This window comes from Gossypium hirsutum, chromosome A09 (genome assembly GCF_007990345.1).
Source record: "Gossypium hirsutum isolate 1008001.06 chromosome A09, Gossypium_hirsutum_v2.1, whole genome shotgun sequence".
In the NCBI taxonomy this organism is placed as follows: Eukaryota; Viridiplantae; Streptophyta; class Magnoliopsida; order Malvales; family Malvaceae; genus Gossypium; species Gossypium hirsutum.
This window is the reverse complement of record NC_053432.1, coordinates 83,446,154-83,468,007: the sequence shown is the minus strand read 5'-3', so window position 1 is coordinate 83,468,007 and position 21,854 is coordinate 83,446,154. Positions and strand designations below refer to the sequence as shown.

Here is a 21,854-nt window from a genome sequence, read left to right as displayed (position 1 = left end):
ATAATTATTTCTCATGTAAATTTAAATTATATATCAAAGAAAATAAAGGTAAGTACTAAATTAATATAATTCAAAGAGAAAAAATTACCTGGTCCAATATTATTATATGGTAACACATATCCTTAAAATATAAAAAAAATATTTTATGTATTTTTAACCCCATTTATAAAAATAAAAATAATGTTTAAACTCATTATTTTTAGTTTAATTGACATGAATATTATTATTAATGTAAAAAGATATGGTTTTGAATATACTGAAATATATTATTATATGAAAAAGAACATATTTGATAAAATCTATAATAAAATTATTAAAAAAACTTTCATATAATTCATGTTATATGATTATTTAAAATTTTACTTAAATAATTAATACATAAATTAAAAAAAAAAAGAAGCTAAATTCTAGCTACGAAAAATATCATAAACAAAAGTATATAATATGAAAAAAAAAATTGTAACATACTTTAAACTGAAAAAGCATAAAATGACAGTTGAAATCAGAGACTGCTACCTAGGAGTTCTCGTAGTTACCAACTTATGCCCTAAATATTTATTATTATTTCAGTATTACGGTTAAATTTTATTTTAGGTCACTCTAGTATACTCAATCTTAATATTTAATCCCTATATATATTTTTGAACTACAATTTCAATCGCATTTCAGGTATTGAATTGAATAGCTTAATTCAAGTTAAGTTAACTAACTAGGCTCAATTAACTATCCCACCTATAATTTTTATAAGGTAGAACTTGAACTTCAACACTTAATGTTTAGAGCCTCAATTTTTACCAGCATTACCAAGTTTTCATTGGCCTTTAATTTTTTTTTAATTTGAAATGCTTTGCTCATTTACATTTATAATAGTGTTAGTTAATTTAAATAGTTACCAACATTAATAATTCTGATTAAAATGTTGATGTGAATTTTTCTTATAAACACCCATTCTAAACTAAAAAAAAAAATTCCATGTCAATATAAAAAGTTGGAAATGGTAATTTTAAGAAATTTTATATAATTTTTTTACTAAAATAATTAACGATATTAATCATTTGAATTAACTAAAGACGTTATAAAAGTAGACGTAACAAAAATAAAGATATCAAATTATGTCAAATTAATATATAAGATTAAATGTCAAATTTAAGAATAGTAAAAAGACAAAAACAAATGTTTAACCTAATATTTCGTATATCATATAAGCATAATGATTAATTTAGCCTATAATGTTTATCCATTTTGTCACTTTAGTTATTTTTTAAAATTATTTTTTACTTTCAACCTTCAAATTTTATTCAAATTATTTTTATAGGGTTAGCAAAGCTGACTAAATTAATATGGTAGCTCGCATGGCAGTCTACATGCATTTCATTGTTTACATGGATAATTCTTTTAAAAAAGTTATTAACTTTCTGAATTTTGTTGAATTTGAAAAAAGTTTTTGTTATTTTTTTTATTTTTTATGAAATACACATGGGCTATAATGTAAATTATTACATCAAATTCATTAAAATTTTAACATTTTTATCAATATATTCATCTAACAAAATATAATTGGACTAAACTTTAAAAGTTGAGAGTCAAAATAATAATAAAATTACAAAAAAAAAACTAAAATTACAAAACAAAAACTAAATTTATTATTATACCTTTCATAATTATAAATCATAAAAGAACATAAATTCTAAAGAGACATAATTGATTAAAAAAAAAAGAAACACAGATATGATCATGTCTGAAAATGGTGAAGGTGGTGGGCGCACCAGGGGACATATGGGTCCCATATCATCACTCCCTCCACCACCTTCTTCTCCCTTTTAATTCTTCACCTCACCCAAAACCCTTAGAATTTCTTGCTTTTTCTTGTAATGGAAGGTGGCTTAGTTTTACTTGGTGGCGGAGCCAACGGCGGCGGAAGCGGTGGTTCTTCTGGGTTTTCAACAAACGAGTCAGCAATGTCAGAGGCAAGCTCGTATCCAGCCGAGACTGAGCTTGAGCTAGGACTAGGGCTGAGCATTGGTGGTCCTACAGGGAAGATTAATAAGGCTAGTGGTAGAATCTTGACTGCCAAAGACTTCCCTGTTCCTCGTCGAGCTTCCATGAACGGCGGCACTCCTCCTTCAGTAACCGTTTCAGGGACCAAAAGAGCCGCCGATCAATCTGTCCCCCATGACAGTGGCTCTCCTACTGCTACCAGGTACATATACATGCATAAATACATATAAACGAAATTAATTTATTTAACGTAAATTCCATGTTTTTGAATGCAGTCAAGTTGTCGGATGGCCACCCATAAGGTCTTACAGGATGAACAGCTTGGTTAATAATAACCAAGCTAAAGCTCCAAGAGCTGAAGAAGAACACAAAGGGATTAATGAAGAAGAAGAAGAAGATAAAGCTATAAAAGATGGTTCAAAGCTGAAAAAACCCAATGAAAATTTAGGGCATATTGGGTTTATTAAAGTCAATATGGATGGCATTCGAATAGGAAGGAAAGTGAATTTGAATGCTCATTCTTCTTATCATAGTTTGGCTTCAGCACTCGATAATATGTTCCTCAGATCCGCCGGTAAAGTTTAAACCCGAAGCTTTATGCAATGGTGTCTAAAATTAAAGTATTTAGCTTCTGATCAGTATAGTTAAAACTGGATAAATTAATTTAATGTAAAAGTGTTTATGGATTGGATCCGACTAGGTTGAATTGGGATTAAGTATAATATTTATATATTTTATATTTATAATTTGAGTTATAAACTTAATTTTTTTTAAACTCTTTCATATTTATAAATTAATTTAAATTGAGTTTTTTAAAAGTATTTATGTTATTTTAATTTTGTAATTTTTTATTTACTAAAATTTTATATTAGGTACCTTAACTTTTTTAATGTTTTATATAGTATTATATATTATTGTAAATTTAGTTTTTATATGTTATTAATTATATATATTAATATATATAACATAATATAATATATTATAAATATAGAGAATAAGTTGAGTTAGGTTTGGGGCTTAAACGTTTGAACTTGAGATCTATCCATATTTTAAATTGGTCTAATTTTTTGCCCAAATACTTTAAAATTTTAGACGGGTCTTCAAGTTCGGAAAGATAGTCCAATCTATGAACATGTCTAGTTTAATCGGTGGTCCAACCAATGACATATAACTAGAAATAGTCATAATCATTTTCAACTCGTAAAAGAATCGAAAATTGAAAATATTGGTTAAAAATTAAAAACCCAATTTTTTAAAATTATTTTTTAATTTTTAGTAAAAATTGTTGGATTTTTTATGTTATGTTTTAGCCCATTAATTTGTATATAAGTATTCAATTCTTTAACTATTATTAATTTATTTTAAATTTTTAAAGTAAATAAACCGGTTAAATTGGAATGGTTTGACCACTTATTTGATTCTATTATGTGACATTTCCTTTGTGTAGGTGCAGAGAAACAACAATTAACAATGCCATCTAAGCTTTTGGATGGATCATCTGAATTTGTTTTGACTTATGAAGACAAAGAGGGAGATTGGATGCTTGTAGGAGATGTTCCATGGATGTATGTTTATTTTTTTTAAATCCGAAAAATGAAATCAAAACTAGTTTGATGTTTCCCTGTTTGTAATCTGTTTTTTTTTTTGTATTTTTCAGGATGTTTCTCACCTCAGTTCGAAGGCTCCGAATCATGAAGACCTCCGAGGCTAATGGACTCGGTAAAAGTTTTTTCTTTTTGGTTTTCGGTTTTCGATTTTTACCCATTTTTTATTCTTGTTATTCATCTGTTGCAGCTCCTAGATTCCATGAAAGGAACCGAACACAAAGAAGCAAACTGATATAACATTATCGACCGGCATCACAATTCGCCATTTAATTTTCCGTATAAACAAAAAAAAAAATCCACAGTTTGAACACAAAAAGCTAAATGAATTTAGAAAAGAAAATTGATGGTTGTTTTCGTATTCGAATCAACATAAAATTTTTCGACCGAATTGATGTGTTTCAACATACTGTATATATGCGAGTACTGGGAAAAAAAAGGAGCGTTATTTTTGAGCTTTGCTGCAACTTGTGTGTGATTTTGATATTTAGTGTTTTCCATTATGTTTTGTTTATACTTTACATTTAATATAAGGTTCTGAGTGTTTTTGTTTTTGGTTACTAGCAATAGTATTGGTATGCAAGAATTTGATATATCGAATTTATTTTTTGTATCGTGTGATTGTATTGTGTTTGAAATTGTATTTTAAAGAATATCGTATAGATCAATGAGTATTTGACATGTATGTTTCGGTAAAAACCTAGAAACTTAATTGGGACTAAAATTAAACTCAAGTACCTATTTTTACTTTAAAGTCAAACTAATGTGCTTAAGCCGGACAAAAAAATCCTCTCAAGTACCAAATTGAGACAAAAAAACTTGAGTATCAAAAAATATATTAACCCAAAAAAAGTAGAACTTTGGCATCAGATGAAAAAAATTATGGGTTAAAATATGCCATAGGTTTGTACTATTCACAAATTTAAAATTTAGCCTCTATTTTTTTAGTTTTAGGAATGTAATCTCTCTACTTTCAGATTTTAAAATTTAGGTCTAATTATTAACACTGTAAATTTTTTTTAATAAATTTGTTGGTGTGACATTTAAAAAAAAAAACTTAATAAGGATGTAACTAAATTTTGAAATATGAAAAATAGAAAATTAAATTTCCTAAAAATAAAAATATAAAAACTAAATTCTAGATTTATGAAGAATATAAGGACTTATGTAATATTTTAACAAAAATTATACAAGTGGTCTGATTCATTATCTAAAAGGTTGTTTTATATATATATATACACACATATATTTGGTGGTTGATTCAATCAAATGTAATCTAAGGCGTGAGAGAGGTATAAGATACTGCTGCTGATGAAAAATGGAACACATTTAGGTGATTTAAGATTGTGCAATCATTGTTATTTTTTTCTTTGCTTATTGCAAGCCCTTCATTCAAAAATGGTAGGTCTCCCCATTCCCATTATTACTTTCTTTTCTCTTCCTTTTAGCTGTCTGAATGGATATTAAATATTAGGGTAAATTTTAGTTATTTTATTTTAAAAAGTTTTAAAATAGTAATCAAACTATTCGAAAGTTTTTATTTAAGTCATTGAGAGTCAATTCCCATCAACAAGTAAAAAAATATACTCTAGATCCAAGTTTATCTGAATCTGATATCTAGTGTAAGAGATTAGAGAAAAAGCTATTTAGATTTTAGTTTACATATTTATGACGTTTAAAACTGTTTTATAAAAAAAGAAAGTTGAATTGTAGAAGAGAAAAGAATGAAAGCTTTCGATTAGTGCAGACGGTGCAAATAAAGAATGCTATACAACAATGATTTAAACAGTTCAATTACTTCAATGATAATTTTTTATTAATTTAGTAATTATTTTTTAATTTTTTAAAGTTAAATGACTAAAACAAAAATTTAATAACAGTTTAATGACTTTGAGCTTCTTTTTTTTTTATGTAGGCTCATTCAAAACAACAAATAATAGCAATGGAAACCCCAGCTGGAAAGGTTCTATATATATAATCCTAGGAAGACATTGTTGATTGCCTGTAATGTAAGGAAAAAAGATGGTTTTGGCAATTATATATGTTCCAGTACTGGGACATTTCAAAGAGTAAAAAGGTCATTGGTGCTACCTTGTGCTGTCGGGTTCATATATATACATATGGTGGAGGACAATATGAATTTTGTACCAACTGTGGGACAAATGACAATTGGAGAGAAGTTTAGTGTGTTATTGATGATCATTACATGATGGGATAAAATTGTATTAAGACTTTAATTTGGCAATTAAGTCTATTTTAATATCTGTATATTTTGGGTCTATTTTGATTTCTGAACTTACAATTAAATTCATTTAATCTCATAATTTTTAATTAGTTATTTAATTATTATTGATTTCCCAATTGAACCAATCAAATTAGATGAATAAGAAAATAATGGTTTAACTTATCGAATCACCAGTTCAATTATCAAAAGACATGTCACTCTAAGACTATTACACACTACTAGAAAATTTATATAACTTTTTAAATTTTCAAGTGATGATATGACGTAAGCTCAAAATACTACATCATCGAACTTTTACGCTTAAATACCAAAATGAACTTAGTTGTTAAGTTCAAGCGTCAAAGTGGAAAAAAAGAAAAGAAAAGAAAAAGGTATAAACACAACTTAATTTCAAAGATTAAAAATTATATTTTTTCAATTACATGATGAATTATTATGCAAGTAGAGTAAAAAATATCGACAAGCGGATTGAAATTGATACCACTTGCTTTTAAGATATATTAAGATAATAATAAAATAATTAAAAAAGATGGATAGATTAATTACCCTTACATGATCTCTATACACTTTGTCGAATATGGCAATAGATAATCTGAAGGGATAATAATATAATTTTAGATCCCTAAACTATTAAACATGTAATATACTCGACATGATAATTCCAAGAATTGTCCAAACAACAATTTTCATTTATGAAAGCTTACGAAAGAGAGATTCAAGTTTTTTTGGCATTCCTTGCATGAATCCATTGGAATATAGGATACAACAAAAAGTTCTTTTTTTTGGTTCTTTTTTCAACCTATGGTTTATTCATATGAGCCATACATTTAAACCTACAAAAAATTTACTCAAGTTTCTTACTGCAAAAACTCTCTTGGATCGGTGACATAACCGGTCAAAGCTGATGCAGCTGCTGTATACGGAGAAGCAAGATATATCTGGCCTTCTTTGTGCCCCATCCGACCAGGGAAGTTCCGATTTGTTGTTGAGACACAGACCTACAATGGTGATTCCATTAAAATTCTCAATTTTTTTGGGCTCCTACTCTTGTACTCGTGTTTGAATATATGTTGAACATGAACATAAGGGTAAACTATAGAAAGCAAACTGTGTCAAATATGAATATATATTTAAAAAAAATATGCTCTATCCTTTTTTTCCATATATTTGGAGGTTCAAGCTCTTGTGTATATATAACAGCTTAATTTTAAGTGGTATCGGAATAGAGATTTAAAATCACTAAATCCGACGGATGAGTTAAAAATTTAATAAATTAATACCTATGAGTCAAATGTGAATATAAAAGCATTTTTCAATTAGTGAATTTGGTGATTTAAAAGAATTAATTCGGTAAATTGGGTCGAGAATAAGGTATCGAGACCTCGACTTCATAAATCGAGCTATAAATATTTTTAGAAATATTTATAATAAAATTTAGTCAGAAAATTTTGATGTTTGGGTGGTTAATTAAATAAAAAGAACTAAATTGAAATATCTAGAATTCTCTTTATTTCTCTTCATATTCATCAGCTGAAAAACAGCAATTAAGGAGGGTTCAAGCTGGTTTTCATACTCTAACTTCATGTAAATTTAATTCTTGCTTTCTCCTCGACATTTTTATGTTTTTGGACTTTTACAATTGGGTCCAACTTACTATTTTATTAGTTTGTGATTCCATGTCTAATTTTTGAAGTTGTTATGGATGAGTGCTGGAAGTATATGATGATTTGGCATGGAATTAGAGTTTTAAATTGTTTATATTCTGATTTTATTGAAAGAATTGAATAGAAAGTGAATGTTTGGAACCTAATTGTAAAAGAGTTTGAAGTTAAAATTTTATGTGAAAATTCTGAATCTCAATAGTTATGAAATAACTTATAATGTCTAGAAAAAGTATTAATTAAGAAAATTATCTTAATTTAAGGGTTAATTGAGCAAGAACTAAATTGTATGAATTGTGAAATTTGAGGTAAAATGAAAATCAACATTTTGCACTAAAACTGTTTTGGGCAGCAGCAGTAGTTTAACTTAGAAAAATCACAAAAATTGTAGAAATCGAATTAGAGGATGAATAAAATATGAAATTAAAGCTTATTGAGTGTGTTTTTTATAAAAGAAATTATGTAAGCAATGAAATTGTAAATCACGAGATACAATAACTTTTGTGAGACAAGGTCAGAATGATTTCAGGTTCTCCTATTCTGAATTTGGAAAATCATCAAAAATTAGATAAAAATAATTAGAGGCTTAAATTTATATGTTTAGAATCCTGAATGAGTCTATTTTCAAGAGAAACAAACGAGGACATCATTTGAATCTTGTACGAGAAGATAATTAATTTTTAGTGAAGAAGGGTCGAAACTGTCAGACAGCAGAACAGGGGAGACTTCAATGAATAAACTGTATTAACTGGCCCAACCAAAAATTATGAAATTTTTATGGTAAGAAGACATATGAGTCTAGTTTCTGGAAAAATTTATGGATTTTAATTTAGAATTCTGTGACTCAAGATAAAAATAATTTAGTGACTATGACACAGATGGACAGCTTGAACATTCACATAAGTAGATAGTGAAAATTATAGATAATGTTACCTACAAGTGTGTTGTTTATACTAAGGATGTGGATGGAGAGGAGGAGAAGGAAAATATACAAAAATATATGAATGACTCATGTATAAATTGATCACATGCCCGATTATAATCAATAAGTGTTGGATTAGAAATGATATAATGTTTTATTTGATATATTTATTATGAAATTATGATTATCGTTATAATACAAAAATTGAACTTGTGAGTTTATATGGCTAAATTTTAGTGATTATTTGTTAATTTTATGAATTTCATGATGTGTTACTTCATATGTGTTGATAAAATCGTGAATAATGTAAAAGCATAAAAATTAAATAAATGATCAAATTGAGCATTTAAGTTCAGTGACAAGATGAATTGAAAGAAAAGACCATGGTTGGACCATGACAACAAGTGATAAGTTATAACTTCGGCTACACTTATCTGATCAAGGAAAAGTGAAAGTGATAAGTGATTGCTTCGACTACACTTATCTGATCAATGACAAATGACAAATGAAAAGTGGTAGCTTCAGCTACTTGATCAGTGAAAAGTGATAGCTTTTGCTACCTGATCAGTGAAAAGTGATAGTTCCGACTACCTGATCAATGAAAAGTGATAGGTCCGGCTACCTGATCAGTGAAAAATAGTAACTCCAGCCATCTGATCAGTGAATAGTGGTAGCTTCGGCTACAAGTGACAAGTGACAAGTGATTTCCGTATAAGACAATATTTGGGATATGACATCGATGTGATATATACTACTGTATAAGACCATATCTGGGATATGACATCAGTGAGATGTGATTCGTGTAAGAACATAGCTGGACTATAGCATCGATATATGAAGATGTGTAAGACCATAATTGAATTATGGCATCGAGAAAACAAAATACTTAATTTCGTAAGACGTTCACTAATTTGACAAAGTTTGATAAGTGTTACATGAAATTATGTGATACAAGGAAGTACGAGTTGATAAGATACGAGTATGGAACTTGGTTGATAAATGAATTCATTTGTGATTATATAATTGTTCATCTTGAATGTATTGTCCATATGTATTGATAATTCAAATGTTTTAATAAATAAAATTTCGATATGGAATAAATTGAACACGAGACAAATAATTATGAAATTGAACTTAAAATTCATGAAAATGACGATTATTGATATATGAAGACATGAGACATTGATATATGAATATAGAAAATGTTTGATAAATATGTTTATTCATAATTATAGAATTATATACCTCATATGTACTATTTGTATAAAGATGATATTTCAAATACTTTGGTTATTTAAGCTTAAATAGGAAATAGTTTGAAATCAAGATAGGTTGTTATGAAAATATATTTAGATTACAGAAATATGGCTATTATATGTTGTATGATTACATAACGTGAAATTGTTTATATATATGAGAAATTAAATGAGAATTAAACCCATACACATTTCTTGTTATTTATATGAAGTGTACGACTGACAAGGGTAATGAAGTTATAAACAGAGAGTTACACGGGTTAAAAACACGAACGTGTGACTCTCCAAAGTGTGAAAATTTTCTAAGTGTTGCAAAAGTTTCATATGTTTACAGTTTAGTCCCGAACCACCCTGAATGTATATTTTGGGCCCCGTAGGCCCATATAAGGGACGTTAAACATATGTATGAAAGTTTTTAATTTAGAAAAAAATTTTATGGCTAATTTTTTTTTTACATGATTGATCATATTAAGTTTAGTAATGCCTCGTACCCTATTCTAGGCTCGGAATACGGGTAGAGGGTGTTACAGTACACGTATTTGAATATATGTCAAACCCAGGTACTTTGGGAAATGAAAAGTTCAGGTAATTAAACTACGGGAAAACAAATCTAATGCTTTTGAAGGTAATATTTAAGGGTTAAAAACTAATTACCTTTGGTTCGTTCATACGTGCATATGTGTCTTTTGGGCCACCCAAACAAGCACCACAGCTAGGGCTTGCGGGTGTGTCACAGCCAGCTTCTTCAAATATCTGGGAGCATGTCTTCCCACCAGATCTGGGTACAGGGAGAGTATATAAGTCCAACCAAACCTGCCAATTTTAATAGTTTAATAGCAATTTTTTTTATCATTACTTCTTTATTCGTTGATTCTAATTGAAAACTAGGGGATGTTTTAATATTGATGATACTGAGTCGCACCTTTTGTGTAGCCGGGACAAGGAATGTAGGAACCTTGACCTTCTTTCCCTGCAGGTCAAGCAAATTAAAGTTTATCAGCCACAGCTTAGTTTCTTTATTGTACATAAACTACACAATAATATATGAGCTCTACGGATAAGGAATGGGAATGTATGACTCTTACTGAAGCTAGAAAGACTTTAGCAGCAGCAAGAAAATCATCAATTTTACCACCAGTACAAGATCCAATATAAACTCTGTCTATCTTAACATCTTTGCATTCTCTTGCCAAAGCACGGTTATCAGGAGAATGTGGCTGCAAAATAGATTTAACAGATCACTCCATTGTACACACAGACATACACAAGAGAAGAAAAAGACGGCGAAGATAGAGATAAAAGCGACTTTTACAAGATAAACTTTAGTAAAGAGCAACAGGGAGATGGGGGGGAGGGTGTATATAAAAAAAGAACTCATCACTTATACAAGCACTCACCTTAGCCACCAAGGGCTCCAACTTTGAGATGTCAAATCTGTACTCGGAAAGATAACTGAAAGCCAGACGAGAAGATGTAATCATAATTGTACTCATCTCAATACAGTTCCAAGCATGAAACAGTACGGTAAATACCGGCCACGATAGAATATAAAACCAAATCCTATTTCAGTCTAGAATACTGTTATATGCGGGTAGAAATCACAGTAGCATATACTAGAATTTGCAATCCTATTTGGCTATAAGTCTCGTTTTAAGTGATAACTCAAAGAAGAATGAGACCAGTCTCCCATTGAATCATACTAACCAATAGCAAACAAGACCATAATAATAAGAACATGAACTCTTTATTAACCATTTAATCACAATACCTTGCTTGTGCATCACTGTAAACTGGTTCATATGGCAGGGATGTTTTACCCTATAGAAAGCAAAAGATATTAATCCATAAGCTAGGCATGAAAGCAGCAATAGACACTAAATGAAATCAACATTGTTCAAGAGTAGATGTTGATCCAAGTAGGGAATTTGGATAAACATGCTCAATGATTTTTGCTCTCACCTCAAGGTACTTAAATGTAGTACTATCAGCGGGAACGACTCCATTCTTTCCCCCAGCTTCAACAACCATGTTGCATAACGTCATCCGTTCTTCCATCTATCCAATACAAGTAAATTACAGAATTAAATTCATGATTTCTCCCAGCAAGAAATCAAACTAGCTGAGAAGATATTTAAGGACCTAATGTTAACAGCTATGGAACATTACAAGTTCACTTACATTTAGACTTTCAACCGTTGTGCCGACAAACTCCATGGCTTTATATGTTGCACCGGCTACAGATATTTCACCAATGATCTGCTCAATGGGAACCATTTTTGAAAAACATTATATGACCAAACTTATATAAAAATGAAATGATTGCCTAAAAGTATATGATCTTACCTGCAAAATCAAATCCTTTGCAAGCAGATAAGGAGGCATTTCACCATCCATCACAAATCTCAATGTTGGTGGAACCTGCAATTGAACATGAACTGTAAGTATTATACCACCAAATAAAATGCAACTCTGCAAGTATCGTCCTTCAACTCATAAAAATCCTCATATTTGTTCACAGAAGGAAAGGCCAAGACAGTCATCAAATCAAACTAGATGCCTAGAGCAGAAAACAGGAAGGAGAAAATCACCCATCAAAGAGCTAGAGCTTTGTCAAAAATCCTTCAATTATAGTTGGATAACCTAAACTCTCAATTCGCCATAAAAAAAGGGTCAATAATTCTACGGGAAGCATAACACTAACAAGCGCAGCCAATGCACCCCCCCCCCAACAAAAAAAAAGGAATACACGCTTAATCAAGCGAAACCTTAAAGAATAATTAACAAACCTTGAGTAGAAGCTTCCCGGTGCCTAAGACAAAGCCTGCATCTGTATTTCCAATTCCTGTAGCAAATTGACCGAATGCTCCAGCAGTACAGGTGTGTGAATCTGTCCCTAACAAAACCTGAAGGCAGATATAAAAAACATAACAGCAATTCAAGAGCATAAGGCCTGAATTTAAGTTTTACAATTCAATAATTCTGGTAAAGATTTGTTACCTCTCCAGGCCTGCAGTGACCTTCTTGGGCAAGTGCAACATGGCATACACCTTTATAATCAGGGTTTGCCTGCAATGTTGTGAATTAGCATTCAGCTTTATGTAAATAAACAGAGAATATACCCCTAGTTCCTCAGAGTATCGGACGAGAAATGAATTACGAGATAAAGTAGGTAAAGTGTCATACCTTAAAATTACTAAGATCTTTTATATCATAAAAATACTTGATATTTTGCTCTGTGCAAAAATCCCTCAAAATATCTACATTCCGATTCGCACGTTCATCACTTGTAAATATGTAATGGTCAGGTATAATAACAATCTTTTCACGGTCCCAAACCTTCAATACCGGAATGATAGTAAACAGTTAATGAATTCAGCCACTGCAAATAGACAGCTTGAACACAATTAAATGCAAAAATACAAGGATGAAGACTCTACACTACCAAAGTACTTCATTGGCAAATGAAAAAAGTTGTAAGAGAAATCACCAAAATCAGTTTCCAATCTTCAAAAATGCATTCAATTGAGAAGAACAAGAAGAAGCTTACAACAGTGACATAGCTATTGTTACTTCATGAAATCAAAAATTTCAATTTTGAAATGCTATGTGAAATTGTGAACTCAAAAGGCTAATTATAATCTAACAAGCATAAAAAACAGCTCAATTATGCACAAAACTAACCTAAGAGAAAAGAAAAGAGTTAAAATCAACAACAACAAAAAGGAAAAAGAGAGTAATATAGCAAATGAATACCTTTGCATTTTGACCAAATTCTTTCTTGAAGATACCAATGGAACCAGGACCACAAACATCATGTGTCATCAATATATCAACATTAACCCAAACATTATCACCAGGACTCAGCTGTGGTTTCTCAGAGGCTTTTGCAAGAATCTTTTCTGTCATTGTCATTCCAGTCTTCACCTGAAAAGGAACCCCATTTTTTTTAAATCAGTACAAATCCATTAACCGATCGATGAAAATGAAACAATGGAAGTTAAACAAGGAACTAACAGAGCCTGTGGTCGCTGGTTTACGCTCTGATTGCTGAGGTGCCATGACTGAGACGATTTTCTTCGAAACTTGTTTCTTACATTTCTGAATTGCGATTTGAGATGTTGAAGGGAAAGCAGAGAAACCCAAATCTTTCTGGTCATTAAAAAAGGGTTTTTACTTATTAATAAAAAAGAATTAAACACTAATCAAAATCTTAAAAAAGGGTAATCGAAAGCACTGACCTTGTTCCTGATAAAGGAAGAAGTTGGGGACGGAGAAGCCAAAGAAGACGCCATAAGATTCAGCTCTTAGTTAAATTACCACAGAATGTAAAAGAAGAGGGTTGCTGATTTTCTGTTTGTTTAGCGAGAAAAAGAAAAAGGGAATATAAGCGGCGCGGGCGCAGACTACACCAGCATACGAATTAGCACCAGCAAGCGAATATGGAAACGGATTCCACAAGCCCTTATTTGGCAAAACTTTAATCTTAAAAAACCTAAGGGTAAACTATATTTAAGGTTATTGAAAATTTTATTTTTGGTCACTTAACTTTAAAATTTTATAAAATTATCATTAAATTATTTGAAATTTTTCGTTGAAGTCATTAAACTATTTAAAAAATTTTATTTAAGTCATTAAACTTTTAATTCTTTTTAAAGTTCAACTAGTGAGTTTCAAGCGTCGATTTGAAGATCAATATAGTAGATCAGTACTCATTGACGAATAGAAGAACATACTTTAAATCCAAACTAGTTTGACAACCAATGTCGGAGATAAGAGAAAAAAATTATTTAGATCCTGATTTGCAGATTTGAGATGTTCAAAGGTGTTTCTGAACAAAAATCTGTAGGAAGGAAGTGGAACGAGATCTTTCAATTGGCATAGACGATGCAAGTAGAAAATGTCTTATGACAACAATTTTAACTACTTAGTGACTTAAATGAAAAATTGGTGTCCATTTTGTATCATTTTGAAGTTATGTGACTAAATTGTAAACTTATTAATAATTTAGTGACCTTAGGTGGAATTTACCCAAAAGATAAATACGTTAGTTCATTGAATAAAATTACCCCTTTTGGGCCAAATGTTGGGTCTTTGTTGCACTTTATAGACCTCTCTTTCTCTCAATCCATCTACGTTAAAAGCTCTCCCACCTTTCTCAAACCCATCTCCAACGTTCCTTTATCTCGGAATTTAAGGTACGATTTTCGTTCTTCTTTATTCGTTCCTATTGTTAATTGTTAAAGTCTATGTTTCTCTGAAACAGAAATGGATGTTGAGATGATTTGTGGGTTGTTCTCAGTTTTTGTGGTTAAAAACATGATTTTTAAGAGTATTCTATGTCAAAAAGTGGATTTTAATTGATGATTGTTTATTTGGGGTCTGTCATTGAATCAACAATATTCATGAATTAATTCTGGGTTCTTTCTTTTATTGCTTTGAGTAAATTTTCTCTTTTCTTTTTCTTGGAGCGCTGTGGATTTGTGCGTGGGAATCTTGGTCTTTCTTTGATTGATAATTTGAATCTGTTTTTGGATAAATTGGGGCTGCCTTAGGTTTGGGCTAATGAACAATGAATTATGCATTCAATGCCTATAAGTCAACAATGAATTGTGCTTCAGACTATGTTTCTTGAACTTGGGTACAAGTGTTGGATTCGTGTATGTGTTAATATGTCAATTTTTAAAAAAAAAAAAAATTGGAGAGGGTTTGGAAGGATCATATCTAAAAATGAAGAGTGAAATGAGATTTGATGTTTTAAATATCTGGGGTAAAAGGATCATGGAGGCACTTGTAGTAGGAGTCAAATTGCATTTTGCCCCATTCACTCAAAAATTAATCCTTGTATATTTGGATCAAATAATAAATTGGTTATTCTGTAGGTTAGCATGAGGTACACTTGACATCATGTGTCACTGTTTAGTTATTCTGTTAGCTATGCCAAGTTTTAATGGTAGAAATAGATGAAATTTTAACAGAAAGGAGCAGTTTGCTCTTTTATCTAATGTAAAGGGATTAGTTTGCTCATTTTTTGAGTAGAGGAGGCAAAATGCAATTTCACACCTAGTACAGGAGCCTCCATGATGCTTTTACCAACATTTGGGCTATTCTTTCTGTATTTGAGCTATTAAATTAGTAATGCTCTTATTAAATTTGGATATAAATTGCTGCAATATTCAAACAGCTTTCATTGTTTGCTATTCAAGCTAACCCTGAAACATTGAAACAATCTTTAGATTTGGCTTCTTAAAATCTAATGGAGTGGAAGCAGAGGTTTCCCTAGAAGATGAACATTTTGCTTTGTGACAATCTGAAGCACGAAGTTGCGATTTCTCCCACAGCAGTGGCATTGAGATGGATATGAACTTCACTGCCGATTCTTCCCTGGCTCCATCCAGATGGAGAAAAGTTGCATACGGAAGGATGCAACCTGGATACGACGACAACCACACAGATGAAACTTTCCTTGAAGACATGGTAATGAATGCTAATGTCGTTAAACGGAATATGCTTAAGGTGATGCAAGATTCGGTTTCCATCTCACAATATCTATGCATTGTTTTTCTTGTGGTCTTGGTATGGATCTACACCCTTAGGTCAACCCTTAATGAAAACTCCCTCTTGCTTCTGGATATAAGCCTTCTTGGTTCTGGTTTCATAATCCTAGTATTAACTGAAGAAATGCTCTCCCTCAAACGTCTTTGGAACTACGTCCTTAACGTTTCCTTCTTCACAACCGGATTATTCGTGTTAGCTCCAATATACCAAACGTTGACAAGGTCCATCAGCTCGGATTCCATTTGGGCAGTAACCATTTCACTCCTCTTGCTCCATCTTTTCCTTCACGACTATTCCGGTTCTACAATAAGACCTTCGGGTGCTCTCAAGAACCCTAACTTAACCAGCTGTATTTCCTTAAACGCTTCCATTGTCGCTTCGGTTTTCATAGCATCCCGATTACCGTCACGGGTACATGTTTTCGCCACCATGCTGTTTTCATTACAAATCTTCCTATTTGCACCATTGGTCACCTACTGTATTAAGAAATACTCTTTCAGGTTGCACCTTTTGTTTTCTCTGGGGTTAATGGCTGTCACTTTAACATTTGTTTATAGCCTGCATTGCTTGCTCTTTGTGTTGTTAGTGGGGATTTTGATCTTTGTTAATGTGGTTTGCCCTTACTGGCTTATAAGGATTCAAGAATACAAGTTTGAGATTAATGGCCCCTGGGATGAGGCTAAGCTTTGCTTTGATATTACAGATTGAAAGTTCACTGATAAGAATTTGGTTTCTATATTACTCGGACTCGGATTTGAATATAGGCATATGGTATAGGAATTGTATTATCAGCTATGTATTTGGCAGGTCCTTGAAAGATCATATCTTCGTATCCATATCCGAATATGCAACAAAAATGGGTTTCGGATGCAGATGCTTCAAGAAAAATTAGGAGTTGGAAGTTACACAATTTTTTTTTTGTCGATTTTTAGCTGTGAAGTGTGTTGATGTAAATTTTAAGTCATCAAAGTTTTATCATGTAAGTTGTAACTAACCTTTGTATTTTATGTTGCCCGGATTTGTGATAAATGTGAAATACGGATATATATATCTTCCATAGATATACTCAATATTATGAACTCGGCTCAATATTTGTAAAGTTCTTTTTTTTTTCTTTTTATATATTTGAAGGATTGTAATTTTTTTTATTTATGTCCGAATATATCAAAAGTTACATTGAGGATGAATTATTATGCAGTAATTTATTTATTTTGTTAATAAGATCATACGCTGTATACATGTTTGAATACAGAAAAAATTGAAAAATGTAGACACAGGAAAAAAACTTGGATGAAACATTGGACAGGTTGAAAGATTAGTATGATTTCAGAAATGCAAGTCAATACAAGTTAACAATAATCAAAATCACGAGGTTTGGATCAAAACTTGATAATGTTATCGAAAAGACCAAAAGAAATGAGTCTAAATATACAACAAAAACATTAGAAAGAACTTAATTTCATAATCATAAGGCATGAGTATGGAGCACAGACCCTCATTGTTCCATTCTCTCCATTGTAGTTACTCAGGCTTCGGCTATTCTATTCTCGTTTCTTTATGGACTCGGAAGAGGTTGGAGCTTCGCCCGTTGGCTGGCTTACACTAGCTTTGGCATCAGCGAGAAACTTTGGATCTGGCTCATGCTTATCCACAGGTTCCTTCATTGCCATATAGATGTAGAATGCGATAACTATATTGACCGAAATTACAGCAACGAATCCACTCACCAGAGTCATAGCATGGGGAGATAAATTTGTTGAACCTATTCCAAGAACCAATGTTTCCCGTTCAATAAACCAGATTATATAGCATAAACAAATAAATCAACAATGGAACTCAATGCTTTCACAACAATTATAAGCACTGATAATAGAAAAAGTAGTATGCAACTACTTCACTAGGTGTGGGATCAGAACAGATAAACTGTAATATATCAGCATATGTATTTCACAACTTTGTGCATCTAAATTATTCAACTCAACAAAGAGCTCCAGGTTTCAACACTGATAGTGTTCTCGTTTTCTTACTCATTGACAGAAAACAAGTTCTTATCAAGGCTCTTGTTGAGCTTTTGCACTGACCGGTTCCGATACATAAGCACCGATCACCATTTTACTGATAACATGTAGTTAAAGCTTCCAAACCAATAGGGTTCGTTTCCATGTTTTCACCATTCTACTGAAATGAGTTTAGCCTTCATTTGAACTGCAAAAGCTAACAGTAATGAGATGAACTACTCGAACTTAGGACTTAACCTAATTAGTTCATGCAAGTTTAAGCTCAAAACCCACATCCCAGACCGTCCCCTTCCCTTATCCCAGACTGCTCTAACTAGATCACGTAGTTTCCTTTAATAGGTGGCATCCAAGAAGTTTGAGCTCAAATCGTAACATCCATAACCCTTTCCCTTATCCCAGACTGCAGCCCAGTTAGCCTACGCTCAAAACTTAACATCCACGACCCCTTCCCTTATCCCAGATTATTATCTAATTAGTTCATGTAGTTTGCCATCTAACAAGTTTAAGCTTGAAACCTAACATCTGTAACCCTTTCCTTTATCCCGGGGTGTGATCTAATTAGTTTATGCAGTTTCCTTTAAGATGTGGCATCTGACAAGTTTAAGCTTGAATCCTAACATCCGTAACCCCTTCCCATATCCCGGACTATGGTCTAATTAATTCCTGCAGTTTAAGCTCAGATCCTAACATCCATAACCCCCGTCCCATATCCCGGATCGTGGTCTAATTAGTTCATACAGTCTTCATCAATAGATGGTATGTACTTGAATCCCAATATCCGTAACCCTTTCTCATGTCTCGTATTGCGATCGCCTTTGTTAATAAAATGAAAAAAATAGATGAACTATTCATGACTTAGATAAACATAATGCTAAACTAGGTTAAAAACGCCTAAATTTAAAATTAAAAAGAGAAAAAGGAAGATCCAACTTCTACAATAATATCAAAGGGGAAAAAAACCAATTTTGAGACGTTCAGTTTAAAAAAAAGAAAAAAGAAAAAAAGGAATCAATGGGTCTTACCAGGAAGTAAATTATGATTAAAACCATACAATATTGCAAGGGGAGCTATCCACATGAACATTGATGCAATGAAGAACTTCTTAATTACTGCAGCAGCCATGTTTAATCTAAAAGAAAGGGGCAAAAACATATGAAATTAATTAAATTAAAAAAAAAACCAGAAAGATAATTACTTTATCGTCGATTCTAACAAACTGGAAATTAAGGGTTTCAAATAGCGGTGGGGAAACTTGGGATTCAAATAGAAATATAATTGCTTTATCAACCGTTAAAAAGTTTAGGGTTTCAAAAATTACCTTTATTTAATTTCGTCGTCGGGAAACTTGAAGGCAATAGCAGGCAGCTGAAGGGAAGAGAAGGATGGGTCAGGGACTGGAATTTTCAAATTAAATTTGAAAAACCTTTTGTTCTTTTTTATATAAATCCTTGTAAAATAATTAAAAAATTAATAAAACTCTTAATCAAAACCGTACTTAATTGGGAAGTTAAACGAAAGTATCAATTAAACTCTTGAAATTAGCTTTTTCGTTAAGGTTGCCAATTAACACTAGTGTTGGGGTGATTACGTCAGGTTCGGATCCAACATATTGGTATAATTTTATTTGTTTTAAACGTGGTTGGATTTAAAATATGAGTCATAATTTTTATTTAAATTTATTTATTTTTATAAATTATTAACTCAAACACATCTTAAACTCACTTATATGATTGTTTAAATTTTTTTAAAAATTATTTATACTATTTTAAATTTAACATTTAATAATTTTATATAATTTTTTACTACTATTTTAAATATAAGCAACTTAACATATTTTTTAATAGATACATTGTAATATTAAATAATAGATCTAATTTTTATGTATTATAAATTACATACAATATATTACAAATTTAAAAAATGAGTTGATATTTAGATGTTTAAGTTTGAACTCAACCTATATTTTAAACGAGTACCTTTTTTCATATTCATCTAAATTTCAAATAGGTTTTTGGGCTCAAATAAGTAACCTAACTCTTAATCAAGTCTAATCATGACAAGATACATGAGTGTAGTTTCTTATTACAGGTTTAATCAAAATTTTAATATTTAATTAGTAAAAATAAAAGGTCTAATTTATTCCAATTTAACTATAATGGTAGGGTTTTTTTATTAAAAAATTAAAGAAAATAGATTATTTTTTAAAGTGCAAGTGCAAGTACAATTACAAATACAAGTCTAAATAATCACAAGTATTAAACTATTACAAACGGATTGTTCGAGTAACCACCAAGTATAATCAAACTATTACAACATAAATAAACTAAGAATTAATACAATCCCAACTAAAGCCAACAAACTGGAACTACTAGATTAAAAATTCCATATATGATAGAACTCAAAGACCTACACATATAATTGTGCATAACGATCTCAAACTTGGTTACTTAAGATTTAATGAGAATTATTTTAAATTAAAAGTTTAAATTAGAAAAATTAGAATGCTTTAATATTAAATGTAAAAGATTATTATATATATACACGACATAATAATAAATTCAGTTACTAACGTTTACAATTTTTTTATTAATTAAACCTTTTCAATATTTGTTAATTAAGATATCTTAATACATTTTACCAGAATAAAAATATATGCACAAGTACTGTACTAATGAAACTATAAACTTGTATAACCATAACTCCTATCAACTCATAAATAAAACATATAAAAACGTTATAATGATTTTTTTTCAATTTTTTTGAAGACTTATGAAAATTTTGAAAATTAATTTTGGGGGCTTAATGAAAATATTCTCAAACTCTGAGAGGACCTAATCAAAAGTTTCAAAACATTTGGAGACATAATTTTTTTTTAAAAATGGAGTTGGAAGGAATTTTTTAAAAATTTGGGGGTGCCAAGCCAATAATAAGAAAACGTTTAAGGATTGATAGGAAAAATGAAGAAAAAAAATTGAAAATGATAAGCGTAAGCAGCAGGATTCGAACCTGTGCGGACAGAGCCCACATGATTTTTAGTCATGCCCGATAACCACTTCGGCACGCCCACTACTTTGATGTGCTTATCGATAGAATTTTATACCAAGGTAAAAGAATGTTGAAATATGCATGAAATCCTTCTGTATTTTTCACGCTAAAAATCCTTTGTTTTTAATGGGTTCGTTTCAAAATCATTGCTTTTTTTGAGATATTTTTTCCATTTAAAAAGTTGGCATTTGTTATGTATCAATGTATTTTCTAATTGGTTTTCAATTTTTAAGCCAAGTACTAGTGTATCAGTGTATAATTATAAGTCAGCCAAGTACTAGAGTATTTTGACATAAAATATCCAAACAGCAAGAGTGGGAGATCATCTCTAGAAACTTGCTCAGTATCAATAGGAGGGACCTCTTCATAGAGAATGTTTGTTTGAGGGGGTGTGATCCTCACTATCGTCGTCTCAACGCTCATGGATGGGTCGGAATCTTCATCATCATTAGACACACTTCTTTGAGAGTTATCATCAAAGGCACAAGGCTGGTTATTGTCTCTATTCTGATCATTGTTATTAGCATCGGTATTAGCACGGACAACAGTG

The 21,854-nt window shown here is 31.0% G+C and overlaps 4 protein-coding genes and 1 non-coding gene across 7 annotated transcripts; 2 read left to right on the top strand and 3 right to left on the bottom strand.

Annotated features, from left to right (window-relative positions):
- Positions 1-1,692: 1,692 nt before the first annotated feature.
- On the top strand, positions 1,693-4,069 carry LOC107930314 (auxin-responsive protein IAA12). Of its 2 annotated transcripts, none has more exons than XM_016861940.2 (5): positions 1,693-2,200; positions 2,274-2,572; positions 3,446-3,563; positions 3,656-3,717; positions 3,793-4,069. In XM_016861940.2, exons 1-5 carry the CDS (start codon positions 1,872-1,874, stop codon positions 3,840-3,842), a joined length of 858 nt encoding a protein of 285 aa, XP_016717429.2. In that variant the 5' UTR covers positions 1,693-1,871; the 3' UTR covers positions 3,843-4,069. The 2 variants fall into 2 exon arrangements, with proteins under 2 accessions (XP_016717429.2, XP_016717430.2); XM_016861941.2 differs by having other exon boundaries at positions 1,817-2,200; positions 3,452-3,563.
- Positions 4,070-6,515: 2,446 nt separating this feature from the next.
- On the bottom strand, positions 6,516-14,172 carry LOC107930430 (3-isopropylmalate dehydratase large subunit, chloroplastic). 2 transcript variants are annotated; one of them, XM_016862100.2, is made up of 15 exons: positions 13,925-14,172; positions 13,701-13,835; positions 13,440-13,610; positions 12,870-13,022; positions 12,684-12,752; positions 12,473-12,589; positions 12,030-12,104; positions 11,865-11,942; positions 11,646-11,741; positions 11,455-11,504; positions 11,084-11,138; positions 10,772-10,903; positions 10,609-10,656; positions 10,341-10,499; positions 6,516-6,845 (listed from the first exon to the last, which is right to left on the bottom strand). In XM_016862100.2, the coding sequence occupies exons 1-15, from the start codon at positions 13,976-13,978 to the stop codon at positions 6,705-6,707; spliced, it is 1,533 nt and encodes a 510-aa protein (XP_016717589.1). In that variant the 5' UTR covers positions 13,979-14,172; the 3' UTR covers positions 6,516-6,704. The 2 variants fall into 2 exon arrangements, with proteins under 2 accessions (XP_016717589.1, XP_040933203.1); XM_041077269.1 differs by lacking the exon at positions 6,516-6,845 and having other exon boundaries at positions 10,338-10,464.
- A 598-nt stretch (positions 14,173-14,770) lies between these two features.
- Positions 14,771-17,302, top strand: LOC107930403 (phosphatidylinositol N-acetylglucosaminyltransferase subunit C). Its single transcript, XM_016862060.2, has 2 exons — positions 14,771-14,881; positions 15,920-17,302. Exon 2 carries the CDS (start codon positions 16,038-16,040, stop codon positions 16,947-16,949), a length of 912 nt encoding a protein of 303 aa, XP_016717549.1. The 5' UTR covers positions 14,771-14,881; positions 15,920-16,037; the 3' UTR covers positions 16,950-17,302.
- Positions 17,303-17,546: 244 nt separating this feature from the next.
- On the bottom strand, positions 17,547-19,851 carry LOC107930404 (uncharacterized). Its single transcript, XM_016862062.2, has 3 exons — positions 19,578-19,851; positions 19,282-19,388; positions 17,547-18,003 (listed from the first exon to the last, which is right to left on the bottom strand). The coding sequence occupies exons 2-3, from the start codon at positions 19,379-19,381 to the stop codon at positions 17,783-17,785; spliced, it is 321 nt and encodes a 106-aa protein (XP_016717551.1). The 5' UTR covers positions 19,382-19,388; positions 19,578-19,851; the 3' UTR covers positions 17,547-17,782.
- Positions 19,852-21,244: 1,393 nt separating this feature from the next.
- On the bottom strand, positions 21,245-21,326 carry TRNAF-AAA (transfer RNA phenylalanine (anticodon AAA)). The gene has a single exon. It is a non-coding gene; the product is annotated as a tRNA-Phe (tRNA).
- Positions 21,327-21,854: the final 528 nt, after the last annotated feature.